This window comes from Podarcis vaucheri (assembly GCF_965113315.1).
Source record: "Podarcis vaucheri genome assembly, chromosome: 5".
Taxonomy (NCBI): domain Eukaryota; kingdom Metazoa; phylum Chordata; class Lepidosauria; order Squamata; family Lacertidae; genus Podarcis; species Podarcis vaucheri.
The window spans coordinates 63,086,978-63,102,261 of NC_138763.1; the positions used below are offsets into that span (position 1 = coordinate 63,086,978).

The window sequence follows — 15,284 nt, forward strand, 5'->3', positions numbered from 1 at the left end:
CTAATATCGAATGTGCTTATAATTATCTTCATCTATTCATATTTTCTAATACATTCTTACAACATATTGTTCCATTTTTCCTTATTTCTTTGTTATTATTTTACATGGGGGTCACTCAAATGCAGCCATAGATGTCACACTGCTGTTATGTTTTTGTAAATATATCTTAAACATGTCCCATTTTTGAATAAATGATACTTTCTCAATAAGACAACTGAAGACTTCAGAATTGTGGCCTGGGTCTCTTGTTTTCTAAGGAATCTACCCTGTCTGATTAAAAGCAAAGTTTTAGCTGTAGCTTTGCTATACTGTATTCAGTTTTGGCTTAAAGCTTTTAAAAACATGTTTAGATCACACATTTTCATACTTTGCTCAGTAGAAGTTGGTATTTACAATATTTCCAATTCTGTGAAGGAACCAGAGACTACATTCTGTCTTTGAGACTGTCATGGTATTTCACTTGTTCTTTGTGTTTGTATATGAGAATTGACTCCACGCTTTCAGGCAATACAAAATTAGGTCATACCATCTGCCCTCATGACAAACATACTGCTGATCTGGGATCCTTCCATAGTGCCTGAAAGCATCTTAAAAGAATATGTAAGGGCAGCATTACAAGCATTTTAACCTCATTTCTGGGAAATCACAGAGTAGTTTGATTGCAATTGGTATGAAATAAGAGGCATGTATTTTCCAAAAGCCGAAGAATTGCCCCATGCCATCTTTTGTTTTTGACTTCAAACAGTTGAATGAGTCGCCTTTTTTGTGCTCTCTGAAAGTACTGTTAAGATCTATTAAACTGTGTATTTGGAAGCTATATGTCGCTCTTGAGTTTTTCAAATGTCTAGCTCACGGGTAACCAAGAAAGCAGCCACCTGAGATTTCCATTTGTCAGCCATCTCTTTCTATCTCCTTCTCAGGCCCATGCTGACAGATCTAGAGGTTTGACAGGAAAAGCTGATACAGCCTGGGCAGAAAATAGACCTGAGCCCAACAGTAGCAATAGAACTATAATCTGTGGGACCTATCAGTAGGAAGTCCCCACTGATTATGTATTAGATTGAAGGGGGAAAGAAAAGGCAGCTACTTAACAGGGGGCAGAGAAAAGTGAGAGCAGGGCGGGAATAAGATCTGGAGAATGTTTTGGGGCAGAAAGGAGAAAGGGCAGCAGAGGCTGTGTTGGTACAAGGTGGTGAACCTGCAGCCCATGGACCACATACACTTACTGGCAGCATACTGGTAGTAAAGAGTGGGAAAACAGTGGGAAAGGGAAAAGCTCAGAGGAAGAAAAGGGTGTTCTGTGTGAGAGAGAATGAGTGTCTTGTCCTGGTCCTGTCACTTTTGGCTCCACCTACCCCTAACATTCAGCTTCTCTCCCTCAATGTGTAAATTACTTGGGAGGGGAAAATGTTCCTCAACAGCAAGATGATTCTGCACCCCTGGCACAGTAGTGTTGTAGAAGGAGAAGCTGCTGCTGAAGCATTACATTATCGAGTGCATAAATATGTTTGTGTTTGTCTTTAACTCCCTAGGAATGTTGACCATTTCTGAATAAAATGTGTCACAAAAACTTTACGTGGCAGTGGGTGGAATTCAACTATTGGAATTAATAGGTAAAGGTAAAGGTAAAGGTACCCCTGCCCGAACGGGCCAGTCTTGACAGACTCTGGGGTTTGTGCGCCCATCTCACATCTATTGGCCGGGGGCCAGCGCTGTCCGCAGACACTTCCGGGTCACGTGGCCAGCGTGACAACGCTGCTCTGGCGAGCCAGAGCCGCACACGGAACGCCGTTTACCTTCCCGCTGGTAAGCGGTACCTATTTATCTACTTGCCCCCGGGGGTGCTTTCGAACTGCTAGGTGGGCAGGCGCTGGGACCGAGCAGCGGGAGCGCACCCCGCCGCGGGGATTCGAACCGCCGACCTTTCGATCGGCAAGCCCTAGGCGCTGAGGCTTTAGCCCACAGCGCCACCCGCGTCCCTATTGGAATTAATAGACGTAACTTATTCATGTTCATTGATTTCAGTGGGTCCTCTCTAAGTAGACCTAGTGTTGAATTCCACCCACTGCATTGAATTTTCCCAAATGACTGATGGTGGTCAACTTAAACCATTTTTTTCTTTTTTGGCAGGTAACATAAGTTCACTTACAGCTTTGAACCTCAGGCATTGTCCCCTAGAATTTCCTCCTCTTGAGGTGATACAGAAGGGCCTGCCAGCCATTCTATCCTTCCTTCAAAGGATGAGCGGTGAGAACCTTGACTATAGAGAACCTGTTACTCCAGGTATAGTAACTTTAATATGCTTTTTTTAAAGAAATGATGTGTCCGCCTAGAGAAAAATAAATAGATAAGAACTGTTCTTTCTACATATATAGTTCAGGGGTCAGGTTGTGAAGTCATAGATGTAAAGTTAATTATTGCATTTTATGGCATAAGGTTAAAAGTTTATTTTTATGTTGAAAGGCTCTGCTGTCATCCTAACAAGAACAGGAAGGGTCAATTAGTTAACTTTGTGGAGTCTGATTAGGCTGGGATAGTATGGCCATGTATGTTTCCTCATTACATCTCATTGTGGTGTGTACATTGGAAGCAGAATGAGGATTCATTCATTTGCCCTGTTGGTCTCTCTTGTTTTACAGAAACCCCAAATTACCCCTGTGGGTCATAGTGCCGGCCCCTTAGCCTTCTCTGTGCCAGCTCAGGTTTTAAGAGTGCCAGATAGTCTTAACACCCCCTATTATTGTGAATGGGCACTATAGCCATTGAAGACAATTTGTCTTCTGACAGAGCCTCAGTGTACATGGTTTATTTGACTTCTCAAGCTGTGAAATAGGCTTCAGCTGCACTTATTAATGGTCATAAGTGGTTCTCATGTGGATTATATTTCATATGAAGCTTCGGCTTGTATTTTATCTCCTGCCTTTCTGTTAGTTCCATAGTTCAGAACCGATGAGGTGTCTTACATTTGGCAAGACATGAGGATAGAGTTGTTCTGAATTCTTAGTACTGATATTTGTGGCATCCTGAAAAAGCATTCAAAAAGCAAACTTTCTAAATTGTCATCTGGTTCAGCTTTAGTTGCATATAATTACCATTATTTGGATAGAAATGTTCATCTGCATAAACATCCCACTGAGAGCAATGCATTGTGGATTTAAAATATCCACATTCAGACTGCGTAGTCAGAAGCGTTTAAAATATATACCTGCCCAGGAAGAAATCTTCAACTGTATTTATGGCATTCAGTCAAAAGCTAATGTTTAATAATAATAATAATAATTTTTTATTTATACCCCGCCCTCCCCAGCCAAGGCCGGGCTCAAAGCGGCTTACAAGCAATAATAAAAACAAGTTGAATGATTACAACTTAAAAACAAAATTAAAATACAACATTAAAATATTGAAACATTAAAATATTAAAATGTAGCCTCCTCGCAGGAGGAGAAGGAAAAGAAAAAAGAAAGAGAGGGAGGGAATCAAATTGGCTCCAAGCCAAAGGCCAGGCGGAACAACTCTGTCTTACAGGCCCTGCGGAAAGAAATCAGATCCTGCAGGGCCCTGGTCTCATGAGGCAGAGCGTTTCACCAGGCCGGAGCCAGAGTTGAAAAGGCCCTGGCTCTGGTTGAAGCTAATCTAACTTTCTTAGGGCCCGGGACCACTAGGGTGTTGCTATTTATGGACCTTGAGGCTCTCTGTGGGGCATACCGGGAGAGGCGGTCCCGTAGGTACGAGGGTCCTAGGCCGTGAAGGGCTTTAAAGGTCAAGAACACCTTAAAACTGACCCTGTACTCCACCGGGAGCCAGTGCAGCTTGAAAAGCACTGGATGAATATGCTCCCATGGCAGAGACCCCGGGAGGAGCCTCGCTGCAGCATTCTGCACCCGCTGGAGTTTCTGGGACAGCTTCAAGGGCAGCCCCGCGTAGAGCGAATTACAGTAGTCAAGCCTGGAGATGACCATCGCATGGATCACTGTGGCCATGAACACTGTGTTCATGTTATATCAAACCCCACTTCATAAGATTGATTGATAATGGATGCTGACTTGAATAATACTGTTCTGGTTTTATTTTATTTTTTAATGTATGGGGGAAACCCAAAAACTCATTTTCCTGTAACAAAAGAAGTCTTGAGTCTGGAATTATTATGCTATTCTGCTTCCCATTTTTATTAAATAATTACTTACCATGGGGAGGTTTAAACATTGAGTGTCAAGACTTGGAGAGGAAGGCTGATTTCATGAGAGACATTTTAATTGTTTTGTTAATTTCCTGTATCTTCATGATACATTTTAACATTTTTGAAGATATTGTATCAGTCATGCTTCAGTTTCCAGATTGAGGCAGTCATTAGAATTCCTGGCAATGGCTATGTAGAAACATCAGTTTAGATAAGCGCAGATTTCCGCATCTCTACTTAAAGGCATTCCAATCACTAAACTTCTCCTTTCTGCATACCCATAATATATGCAGGACCTTTATATGTGAACCTTGCTACACCACCAGTTTCTAGTGCAGGAGAAGCCACCCCCAGATTTTCTGTGGTGCAGATTTATAGAAAATGAATATCTACATGACTATTACATTAAATAAGCACATTTCCTGGGACTAGAATTCAAACTTAAAATGCTGCATTCTTATTTTTCACAATTAAAAAATCGTGTGAAGTGACTTGTGAAAGTGGCATAAATCTTCCTTAACAACTTCAGGGAAACAGAATATTTATTAGATCAGTGCAGAAATTTGTTAAAAGAGTTGGAAAAGGAGCATCAGCTTGGTGCCTGCTTAAACAACACACTTTTAATCCTTGTCTTAAACTGTCAATGTTTCATTTTTCCAAAAAATCATATTGCTCCAATATAACTGGATTGTAACTGGAAAAGGACATACTATATAAGCTTGTGATTTCTCGCTGCAAACATACTACGCCTGAAGGAAAAGCATGCTTTTTGCACAACTAGACTCGTATTTTATCTGTCGCCGAAAGAACAGACTACTCCCAGGTCAAGATATCCTTCATAGAGTATTTGTAAAGAGTCATTCCATGCCAGTTTTGTCACTTGTAAAGTGCACACGTACCTTGAAATTCTGTATTTCGCAGATTTGCCTTCTCCACTAGAAGAAGAAGCAAAGGCCATTGTTAGAGAATATAAAAGAAAATGCGACAGACCACCAGATCGCAGGAAAGCTTTCAACGATTTGTGGAGACAGATGAGCTGCCTTAGTGAGTTTAGCAGACCGTATCAAGTTAGAGGGCAACAACATTTTGATGTTCATTCTTTCGTACATATTTTCATTTCCGTTTCTGTAATCTGTTTAGTTCAGATGTTGCAGCCAAATCATGGTTTGGACATTAGGATTGTGCCTCAGGCTCATGCACTGCCTTCTCTCCTTCATGTGCTTGAGTTTCCTCCTGCACCTCTTGATCCATAGTAACCATAGTTTGCTATGATGTCCAAATAGAGCAATATGTGTTGACAGCAAGCCATAGTTTGCCTGGAAACCAAATTCTGGGATTCACATTCTGGTATATGGATATCCATAGTTGTCAAAAACTAGGAAATTTGTGCAAGGAGATGAAGTTGGAAGAAGCATATGATTCCAAATGATGGCCTCAAGGGCCAAAAACATGGTTTGGCTGTGATGCCTGAATCAATTCATTGTAAATATGTATACAAATTGTTCCATACTTTGTAATCAAATAAGGGCCTATCCAGACTGCATTGTTTTACAAGATTGTTTTTACCCATTTGTTGGGCATGGTCCACTAAAGTCTGCCCCCACCCCAACTTCCCACCCCAAGTCAAGCAGCTCCATGCCTGGGAAATTGCATTTTCCTTGTAGTCAAACCTCAGTATTAAGCTTCTGAGAAAATACAGTTCTGTTAGAATAACATTGTTTTGTTTACTGTGCATCAATTGGATGGTGCCTGTAATAGCATTGCTCTTGCATTTTGCACTCTATAACAGGTGCATTCTCCTCCAACTCTATTTTTACTGCCCCACGAGTTGATCTACTTCTTTCTCTGTTTTGTTGCATGTTTCCCCCCCCTACCACTTTGGATGCTATGTATCCTTCTGTATTTTTCTTTTTTTAAACAAAGTACCTATACCCCAAACCCAACCCATTTCCATCCCTGTCCCTTAGGTGGAAATAGCAATATAGTGCCATTCGTGTTGGATCAGAACTAGTGATTCTTTAACCCTTACATTATAAATACTTTTTTTGAACCCCTGAACTTCTGAGGGCCATACATGAAATAATACATTTTTCTTTAATTTTGTGATTTATAGATGTAATTCGATTTAAATCCAGAAGTGCTCGGGAATATCCTGGGATGCACAGACTGAATGCTTATATTGCTGCCAATAGTCTGAACCGTAGAAGTGGATCATATGCATAGATGTTTAAATAGATGTTATTATTTATTGCTTTATATATATTTATCCATAATGTCTTAGAATTTTTCTGGACTGAACCATGTAAGAACAGCCTATTTAAAGTAGAGGTGAAATTCCTCTGTATTATATATGTGTACAATGTTTATTGTAAAATATGGTGCACTCCTTTTATGCTTAGCTCAAACTGCTGCCTGTTCGAGATAAAAAAGTATCATTTTGCATAAAGTATAATGACCCTAATGGCCTGATTCTGAGACCATGTCCCACCAAATAAATGTTTAGGTTGGGAAGTATCAGAAAACTACCTTGTTACAGCATCTCAAAATATGATTTGGAATCAACATTGCAGCAGTATTATGAAAGCAGAGATATTGTATCTGTGTGATCATTCTCCACTGTTTCATTGCCTCTTAGGCTTACAGTGCATTTATATGAATGTGTCTGTCATAAGAAGAGTGTACTGTAGACACTGCTCTGTATATGCAAATTAATGATCAAAATAATATTAAAAAGCAATAATGAGGTAATTTGTGTTTGAAATGCACCGAAGGCATGAGATTCCTCATAGCACTTAAATGTAAACCCGATTCCATGATCAGTTATGGAAGCATAAGAATGTAGAGTCAGATGGTATTTATATTTATCCTAACTGAAATCTATTTGTACACATGCAATGTTTGTTTTCAAAATCAAACTGAAAAATATTGTATGTTTTATCAGTGCTTGTTATGGCCATGTGTCTAGAAAATAAATTATATATTAAAATATGCATTAGATCTTGTCTAATTGCCTTCCTTGATGCATATATGATTTGTGCTGTTCTTGTATTGTGGTAGCTACATGTTACCCCAGACCCCATCGCAAAGCTAAAAGTGGCATCTGTAGGGATTAAGATCAGGGAAACAGCATAGAGGACAGACTTAAGGCATGGCCCTCCAGATACTATTGGACTCCCATCAGACCCAGCCATCATGGCCAATGGTCAGGGATTATGGGAGCTGTAGTTCACCTCTGGAGGGCCACAGGTTAAAAACCTAGGAAGCTTCTTAGTACTGAGTCACATCATTGGTCCATCTAGCTCAGTATTATCTACACTGAATGGCTATGGCTCTGTTATCGAACCATGGCTCTTCTCCTAATCTATACTCAAAGTATTTAAGCACTGATGCCACAAGTTCGTGTTTGGATCAGATTCTTCTCCTCTTAACCTTTTATATTTAAAAAGCTCTGTGTAGTCTATTAATGCTTGTGAGTAAATTGCCATAAATGAATAGAAATTATCTGGTATTCTACCCAGGAGGGCAATTAAATTAAAAACCAAGCCTCAAGGGATTCTCTGTTCCATGCACAAATATTTCTAGGCTTGGTGACATTTATAAGCAGGGAGATTTCAAGTGCAGGTTGAATGTGTCTGGAGACTTTCCCAGGCCTGTAAGCATTTAATATGCCAGTCAGTTTGGGATTTGTGTGTGTTGCCCTTTTACCTGATACATATTTTCTCTGGCATTTACATTGTATTAATTGTGTAGGGTAATCTAGTCTGTGTTACATGTACAGCTAAGCCCTAAGCACACTCCATTGGTATTGCTCACATTAAGCATGTAAATGAAGGATATGGCAACTTTATTATTTACATGTGCATTTTTAATTTGCATCGTAATAAAACAACAGGCTTTACAGTCTTGCTCATCTAAATCCATGCCATAAAGGGCAGCTGCTTTGTTACATCCTAGAGCCATTTGCATGCTGGGAAAACCATGGGTGGTCAGCATTCAAAAACAAGGCACAAAGTTTTCGCCAGGAACTGGGAAGGAATTGTAGAAAGAGCCAGCAACATCAGAAGCACCAAGGCAACCTGCACATGACTGCAGGAATCTACAGGTCTCTAATATCTGTGGGCTTCTTTCAACTTTCTACTCCTTCCCAACCCATGAAGCTCTCCCTGGTGAGAGCTGTTGCACTTCTGTCCATCCTATACCTTCCAGAATAGCTCCCATTTTTCCTGCTGCTAGAACAGAAACATTCTATAAATTCATTAATTCTAGTAAATGTGTGAAAACTCAGCCTATCCTGAATCTTGCGTCTTAAACCAAAGATAAAATATTGAATGGTGATTTAAAAGTGGAAGGATCTGTCAAGATATACTGTACTTATGAACTGTTGTCTATTCAGAACAAAAAATAATGTTAATATGCATCCCCAAACCCTGAACAGTGAGGCTTCAGGTGGGCACCATGTGCTTAAATTTGGCTTCTTTTGAATGAGGTCAGTGGAGGCTTAATAACATTTTGTAATAATTGCATCTATTTATAAACATACTGGCTGAGCATAAGTGGAGACACAGCATTAAACCATTCTTTACAGTTAATCCAAAATGTACTGCTCTTCCATAAAACCTTATGGGGAACAGCAAGAATATTATCAAATCTTCAGAGCCCAACTCAGCAGTATCTTCTCAGCTTCTCAACCTAACCCTGTACAGTAACTTCTTCCCAAACAGCTTGATGACATCATCTTCCACAGAGATGAGGGAAGTGGGGAAAGAAAGCCCCCCTTCCTAACTACTAGCCCCTATGGAAACATTTCACCTTAGTTTGCTTAGCAATAGAACATGCTTAGCTGGAACCAGCTTGGCAGGTTTCAGTCTCATCAACTACTCTCAAAATTTCAAACTCTTTGAATTTGGAAGGGAATGCAAGAGGCATCCCTCAATCCCAAACCGGTATGGTATGGCATTGGTTTTTGTTGCTTTTCCTGTTCTGTTTGGCACCGTTCCAGGAACAATGGTTCATAACCTGGGCTCTGAACCTAAACATAATTATAGAGAGAGAGACCATTGAACATAATGGGACTGCCTTCTAAATAAACATGCCTAGGATTGAACTGCATGCTATTTCCCAGCTCGAGTTATATACAGCAGTCACACATTAAGGACTTAAAGGACTTTTCCTCCCAGAGCTCTGTAGGAAATACACGCCATACCCAACATACATGCCATAACTGTTTTTCCTAGTCACACATTGTGGAAAACCTAAGAGAAAATCTACATAATCTGCCTACTTTAACAGTGCAGTTCTAACCATGGCTACTCAGAAGTAAGTCGTATTGAATTTTACGGCTCTTGGATAAAACAGATTCGATTTGCAACCTAAAACAATGACGGTGCGTCAGATGATAGGAAGGGTCCTCTAATCAGACTTTACCTTGGAATGCTCAGGGAAAGTATGAGGACAAAGTCTAAAACTAGTGCTCACCCCCTTGTAGCAAATTTGTTGCCATGACTGTATCGGATACAAGAAGAACGTGCTATAACGTGGACAGGCTGCTTGGACGAGTGAAACCAACCACCTGTCTCCTGGATCCTTGCCCATCCTGGCTAATAAAAGCAAGCCGGGAAGGGCTGGGCGATGGGCTTCGTGGGGTGGTGAATGCTTCCCTCCGTGAGGGGGCCTTCCCAGACCCGCTGAAAGAGGCGGTTATTAAACCGCTTCTTAAAAAACCATCTCTAGATGCGGCCACGATGGCCAACTATCGCCCAGTCTCAAATCTTCCATTCCTGGGCAAGGTGATTGAGCGAGCGGTTGCCGAACAACTCCAGGCACGCCTGGAAGAAGCGGACCATTTGGATCCCTTCCAGTCGGGATTCAGGCCTCATCATGGGACTGAAACTGCCTTGGTCGCACTGGTTGATGATCTCCGGCGGGCTAGGGACAAAGGTGAGAGCTGTTTCCTAGTTCTGCTGGATCTCTCAGCGGCGTTCGATACCATCGACCATAGCATCCTTCTGGACCGTCTTGAGGGGCTGGGAGCTGGGGGCACTGTTATACAGTGGTTCCGCTCCTTCCTCCTGGGCCGTGTTCAGAAAGTGGTGGTGGGGGATGAGTGTTCAGACCCCTGGGCTCTCACTTGTGGGGTGCCTCAGGGTTCTGTCCTCTCCCCCATGCTTTTCAACATCTACATGCGGCCGCTGGGAGAGATCATCAGGAGGTTTGGGCTGGGTGTTCATCAGTATGCGGATGATACCCAGCTCTACCTCTCTTTTAAATCAGAACCAGTGAAGGCGGTGAAGGTCCTGTGTGAGTGTCTGGAGGCGGTTGGAGGATGGATGGCGGCTAACAGATTGAGGTTGAATCCTGACAAGACAGAAGTACTGTTCTTGGGGGACAGAAGGCGGGCAGGTGTGGAGGATTCCCTGGTCCTGAATGGGGTAACTGTGCCCCTGAAGGACCAGGTGCGCAGCCTGGGAGTCATTTTGGACTCACAGCTGTCCATGGAGGCACAGGTCAAATCTGTGTCCAGGGCAGCTGTTTACCAGCTCCATCTGGTACATAGGCTGAGACCCTATCTGCCTGCGGACTGTCTCGCGAGAGTGGTGCATGCTCTGGTTATCTCCCGCTTGGACTACTGCAATGCACTCTACGTGGGGCTACCTTTGAAGGTGACTCGGAAACTACAACTAATCCAGAATGCGGCAGCTAGACTGGTGACTGGGAGCGGCCGCCGAGACCATATAACACCGGTCTTGAAAGACCTGCATTGGCTCCCAGTACGTTTCCGAGCACAATTCAAAGTGTTGGTGCTGACCTTTAAAGCCCTAAACGGCCTCGGTCCAGTATACCTGAAGGAGCGTCTCCACCCCCATCATTCTGCCCGGACGCTGAGGTCCAGCGCCGAGGGCCTTCTGGCGGTTCCCTCATTGCGAGAAGCAAAGCTACAGGGAACCAGGCAGAGGGCCTTCTCGGTAGTGGCGCCCGCCCTGTGGAACACCCTTCCAGCAGATGTCAAGGCGATAAACAACTACCTGACATTCAGGAGACATCTTAAGGCAGCCCTGTTCAGGGAAGTTTTTAACGTGTGATATTTTATTGTATTTTTGGTTTTTATGGAAGCCGCCCAGAGTGGCTGGGGAGGCCCAGCCAGATGGGCGGGGTATAAATAATAAATTATTATTATTATTATTATTATAATTGGTCTCATCATACGTCAAAATGGTGAAATGCCAAGCTGTTATTTCAGGTCCATTATTCTTCATCCAGGTATTTTGTTTCCCAGGTATGACATTTGCCTATTCAAGATACAGAGAAATAGAAAACATGGAGGTTGTATAGAACCGAAAGGCCAGAGGTATTGGGAGGTCAGAGGAAGTAGGAAAAGTGTGTAGGGCCTATGTCTTCTAGGTTCCTAGCAGTGTTTTGGGATTCAGCACTTCTGGTGGTGAGGCAGATTTAGGGGAATATGACCGGTTCAGTCGCACTGGGCCCAGAGCCTCAGGGGTGCTGCTGAGGATATCACAACTGTGATGTAGAATGCAGTATGAGAGGCAGAGGGGCACCACATTTTGGCATTGCACAGGGTGCCACTGAAATTTGAGACCCCAAGACCTGCTGCCTACCTGCCAGAATGGAGCTCAGAATAACAAACCAGCAAACGAGAATCAATGAAACCTTATCCTCTCACCATGCAAAGAAAATCGGAACAGGGACTAATGGATTTGTAAAATAAACTAATAGTATTCCCTTTTTAGGAGATGAGGAAGGTGTTTCCAAAAGAATACCCTACTAGGATCATAAAGCATGGATTGAAGGAAAGGGGGCAGGGTAAACAAATCCATCAGGCTCTAACATAAAACAAGTGGCAGAGTGACGAGAGCTGCAAAATGTATTATTTTTCTTTTCATCAAGCTCTGTTCTCTCTGCCAGCATAGAAAACATTTCCATGTACAGTACTATAGTGTCATTTCTGATGATTGCACTGTAATAGGGAGCAGAACAGTGGCTGAGAAAAGCAAGCCAGACTTTCAAGAGTAGAATCACATTGCTTTTTATGCTTAATTCTGGAGAGAGAAAGAGAGAAAATAACCAGGTCTTGTTTTGCCATTTCCCCTTCATGACTGCTTGCACCAACAAGTTTACTACACTCACCTCTTTTTGATTCCAATAGAAATTCCTCCTGTTGAAAAGTTAAACTTGACAGACTTCACGAAATCCAGTTTGGATTTGTCAGATGGATGGCCTAATGAAGAGGAAATGGTACGGTTTCAGAAGCTAAGAAACGAACTTATACAAGATGAAAGAGAGGAGTACCTGGATAACAAAATGGTACCCAATGAATCCATGCCTTCGTTAAGAAGACCAAAGACTAAAGAGAAGCTCTCCCGTAAATCATCCACGTTTTCATGCAGGTAACAAAATGCATTGTGCAACTTGCTCTGCTTTTAAGTTTCTTATGGTGAAAATATACTTAATATATGAAAATGCATGTAAATAGTAAGTTGCATTTACGTATTTAATATCCCACAAGAGGCCTCTGAAATCGGAGCCTTTCATAAAACCCCTCATAAGTTGGGTGAGGGAGTCAGAATTTTGGAAGGGATTGAAAGAGTCCTCAGGTAATTATATTTTATTATTTTATGTGAGCCACCTTTGGGATTTTTCTGAGTTGAAAAACAGGCTAAAAATCAAATTATGATTTATATTTGCTGGTTGTCTCATCTTATAAATTCCCTAAGCAGCGTACAAAAACTAATATAAAACTCGTATCTATCTATCTATCTATCTATCTATCTATCTATCTATCTGCACTAGAATCCAAAACTAGCACAAATAACCAATTTATTGTTTTTACTGATTTTAATATTGGTTGTTTTTTTTTATAACCCACCCTGTTGTAGTCTGCACTGGGATCTTATAGTGAAGGGTGCCTAAGCAATCCAATAAATAAGTATCACTATTATAATTTAACACATGCAAATGTGATTAATTAATCAGCCAACTGTACAAATGTCCTGGGTGAATGAATGAAGGTTTGACAGTTGTGAAATGAAACCTTGTGAATATTATCCTAGACAGTGCACATCACTTAGCATCTTTCTTCTGACATTTCTACTCTTGTCTGCTTCACCCGCCAGGTGCCCGCCCAGCTGATGAAATCCAAATCATCTGGGGGGCACCAGGATGGCAAAGACTGGTCTGCCGCATGATGATGTGAATTAGAATATGTTGAATTTTTAAACATGAAACCACTGTAGAGATCCTTGAATCGTAATTTAAATTGCCAAATGTTTCCCTTCACCTATGCTATTGTGACAGCTGTTCTAGCTGTTTGCTTTCTGTATTTTCAAACTTCAAGATGCAAATAAATAAGGCTCAGAAGTTCCAGGAGTAGATGCTGCCGCCATCGTTTCAGGCCATTCTTGCATAATTCTTCAGAGTATAATTCTACATGGTAGGATCTTGAGGACATAGAACCAATATACACGCTAGCTACCCTTCAGCTTGCACAGAGCTATAAATTGCTTGGTGGGCTAAATAGCTGCCTACCTTTCCCTTAGGTGAGAAATAAATTGTGGCACATTTGACAGAGGAGACAGCAAAAGTACATGTTGAACAATCTAGAGTTATGGTTGACAGATTATACTGCAGGAACGGCACTTAACCCACAAGCTATATCAGAGGAACACTGGAGAATGAATAACATTCTTAGCGCAGTCTGTTGTGTGGCACAAACACAGTTCCTGCATTTTTCACCCTTTCCTGAAGAAAACCAGAAGGTGGCAGACTGTGTACACTCTCTTTGAAATTTGCAGCGCTTCTTTGGGTTTCAATTAGTTCCCAGGAATTTCAAAAATAGACCAGGATAGTACCATACAAATGGCAAGCTTCCACTCATGCTTTTCAAACAGCAACCCGCTTTTGGAAGCATAGGGCAGTTTTAAAAGAAAAAATGCTGTGTCAGGATCAGAGCATCATTTGGCAAAGGGAGCAGGGGTATGTGCTTCCACCACATATATACATGCATAAATTGCAGTAAGTGTGCAACTGATCATTCAGCAGGAGCAACTGTATCTTAATATAGTATTAAAATAATAATATATGGTCTCTAAATGCATTTAGTTTTGTTGCTGTTATGTGTGTTTACTGTAACTATCTCCTCAATCCCCCACGGGCCAAATTTGACAGATGGGTGGAGTTCTGTTGATCAGGTGATCATAGCACAGCACAGCAATCTGCAAGGTTTAACCATAACCTGATCATTGGAGTTGCAAAGCCAGGTACATAGCACACCACACAGAGCTCTGCAACCTCCTCTCCCCTTTTTGGCCCAACCACATCTTTACCTGCCCCAGATCTGACACTATATATGGCATCAAGTCACCAGGCCTCATGAGCCAAATGGGGACACCCAAATGGTGTGCTTAGTTTGGCCCACAGCCTGGCAATTCCTATTGCTCTCCTGAATTATAGAAAAAGTCACGCTCAAATCACTTTGATTGCTTTTATGTCTATTCTGCATGTATAGCTAACTCAGATGTGACCAAAATCATAACAACAACTGGACACGTTGCATTTTTTCCAGGAAAAATCAAAGGAACAAAACTAGATTTCTTGGCATCTCAACCAAACATTAACAGCCCTAGCTATGTATGATGCTGAGACTTACACTTCTATAATATGAAGGATACTATTCAGTTGTGTTATTGTGTTGAAGGTTCTGCCTGGAGAACCAGGCATTCTGATCTAAAGGGACTATATTTTATGAAGCTGGAATAGTCTGGGAAATAGAATAGATATTTTCTATATATAGTGCCCTTTCTTTTCAACTATTGATGTTAAACAATTGTTTTGTTTGACCTTTAATGTAAAATTTGAAGGACTTTGGCAAGAGGCAAGAAGACCCTGTTCCCTGCAGTTTCATCATACGATGTGCTCATTCAGAGTAAGAAGGTAGAGCAGTGCCGATTGGCAGCGCTAAAGGACATGAAAGAGAAACAAGCTTTAATCGAACAGCGGAGAAAGCAAGTATTATTATTGGAATTATTAGCGAGTTATTTGGAAATTGCCATTCTGTTCTGAACACACACACACACGGCTGTTTCCTACTTGACAG

At 41.7% G+C, this 15,284-nt stretch overlaps 1 protein-coding gene across 7 annotated transcripts in view; it reads left to right on the forward strand.

Annotated features, from left to right (window-relative positions):
• LRRC27 (leucine rich repeat containing 27) overlaps positions 1-15,284 on the forward strand; it is a 43,463-nt gene that overhangs the window by 11,043 nt on the left and 17,136 nt on the right. For 5 of the 7 annotated variants that reach the window (XR_014219899.1, XM_082222913.1, XM_082222914.1 and 2 more), the window contains 4 exons: positions 2,131-2,283; positions 5,099-5,221; positions 12,339-12,579; positions 15,049-15,192. Coding sequence is in view for 6 of the 7 variants with exons in the window: in XM_082222913.1 (XP_082079039.1) it covers positions 2,131-2,283; positions 5,099-5,221; positions 12,339-12,579; positions 15,049-15,192 (661 nt within the window). In the remaining variant the exon portion in view is untranslated. The remainder of the gene's footprint in view (positions 1-2,130; positions 2,284-5,098; positions 5,222-12,338; positions 12,580-15,048; positions 15,193-15,284) is intronic. The other 2 variants (XM_082222916.1, XM_082222917.1) reach the window with 2 other exon arrangements.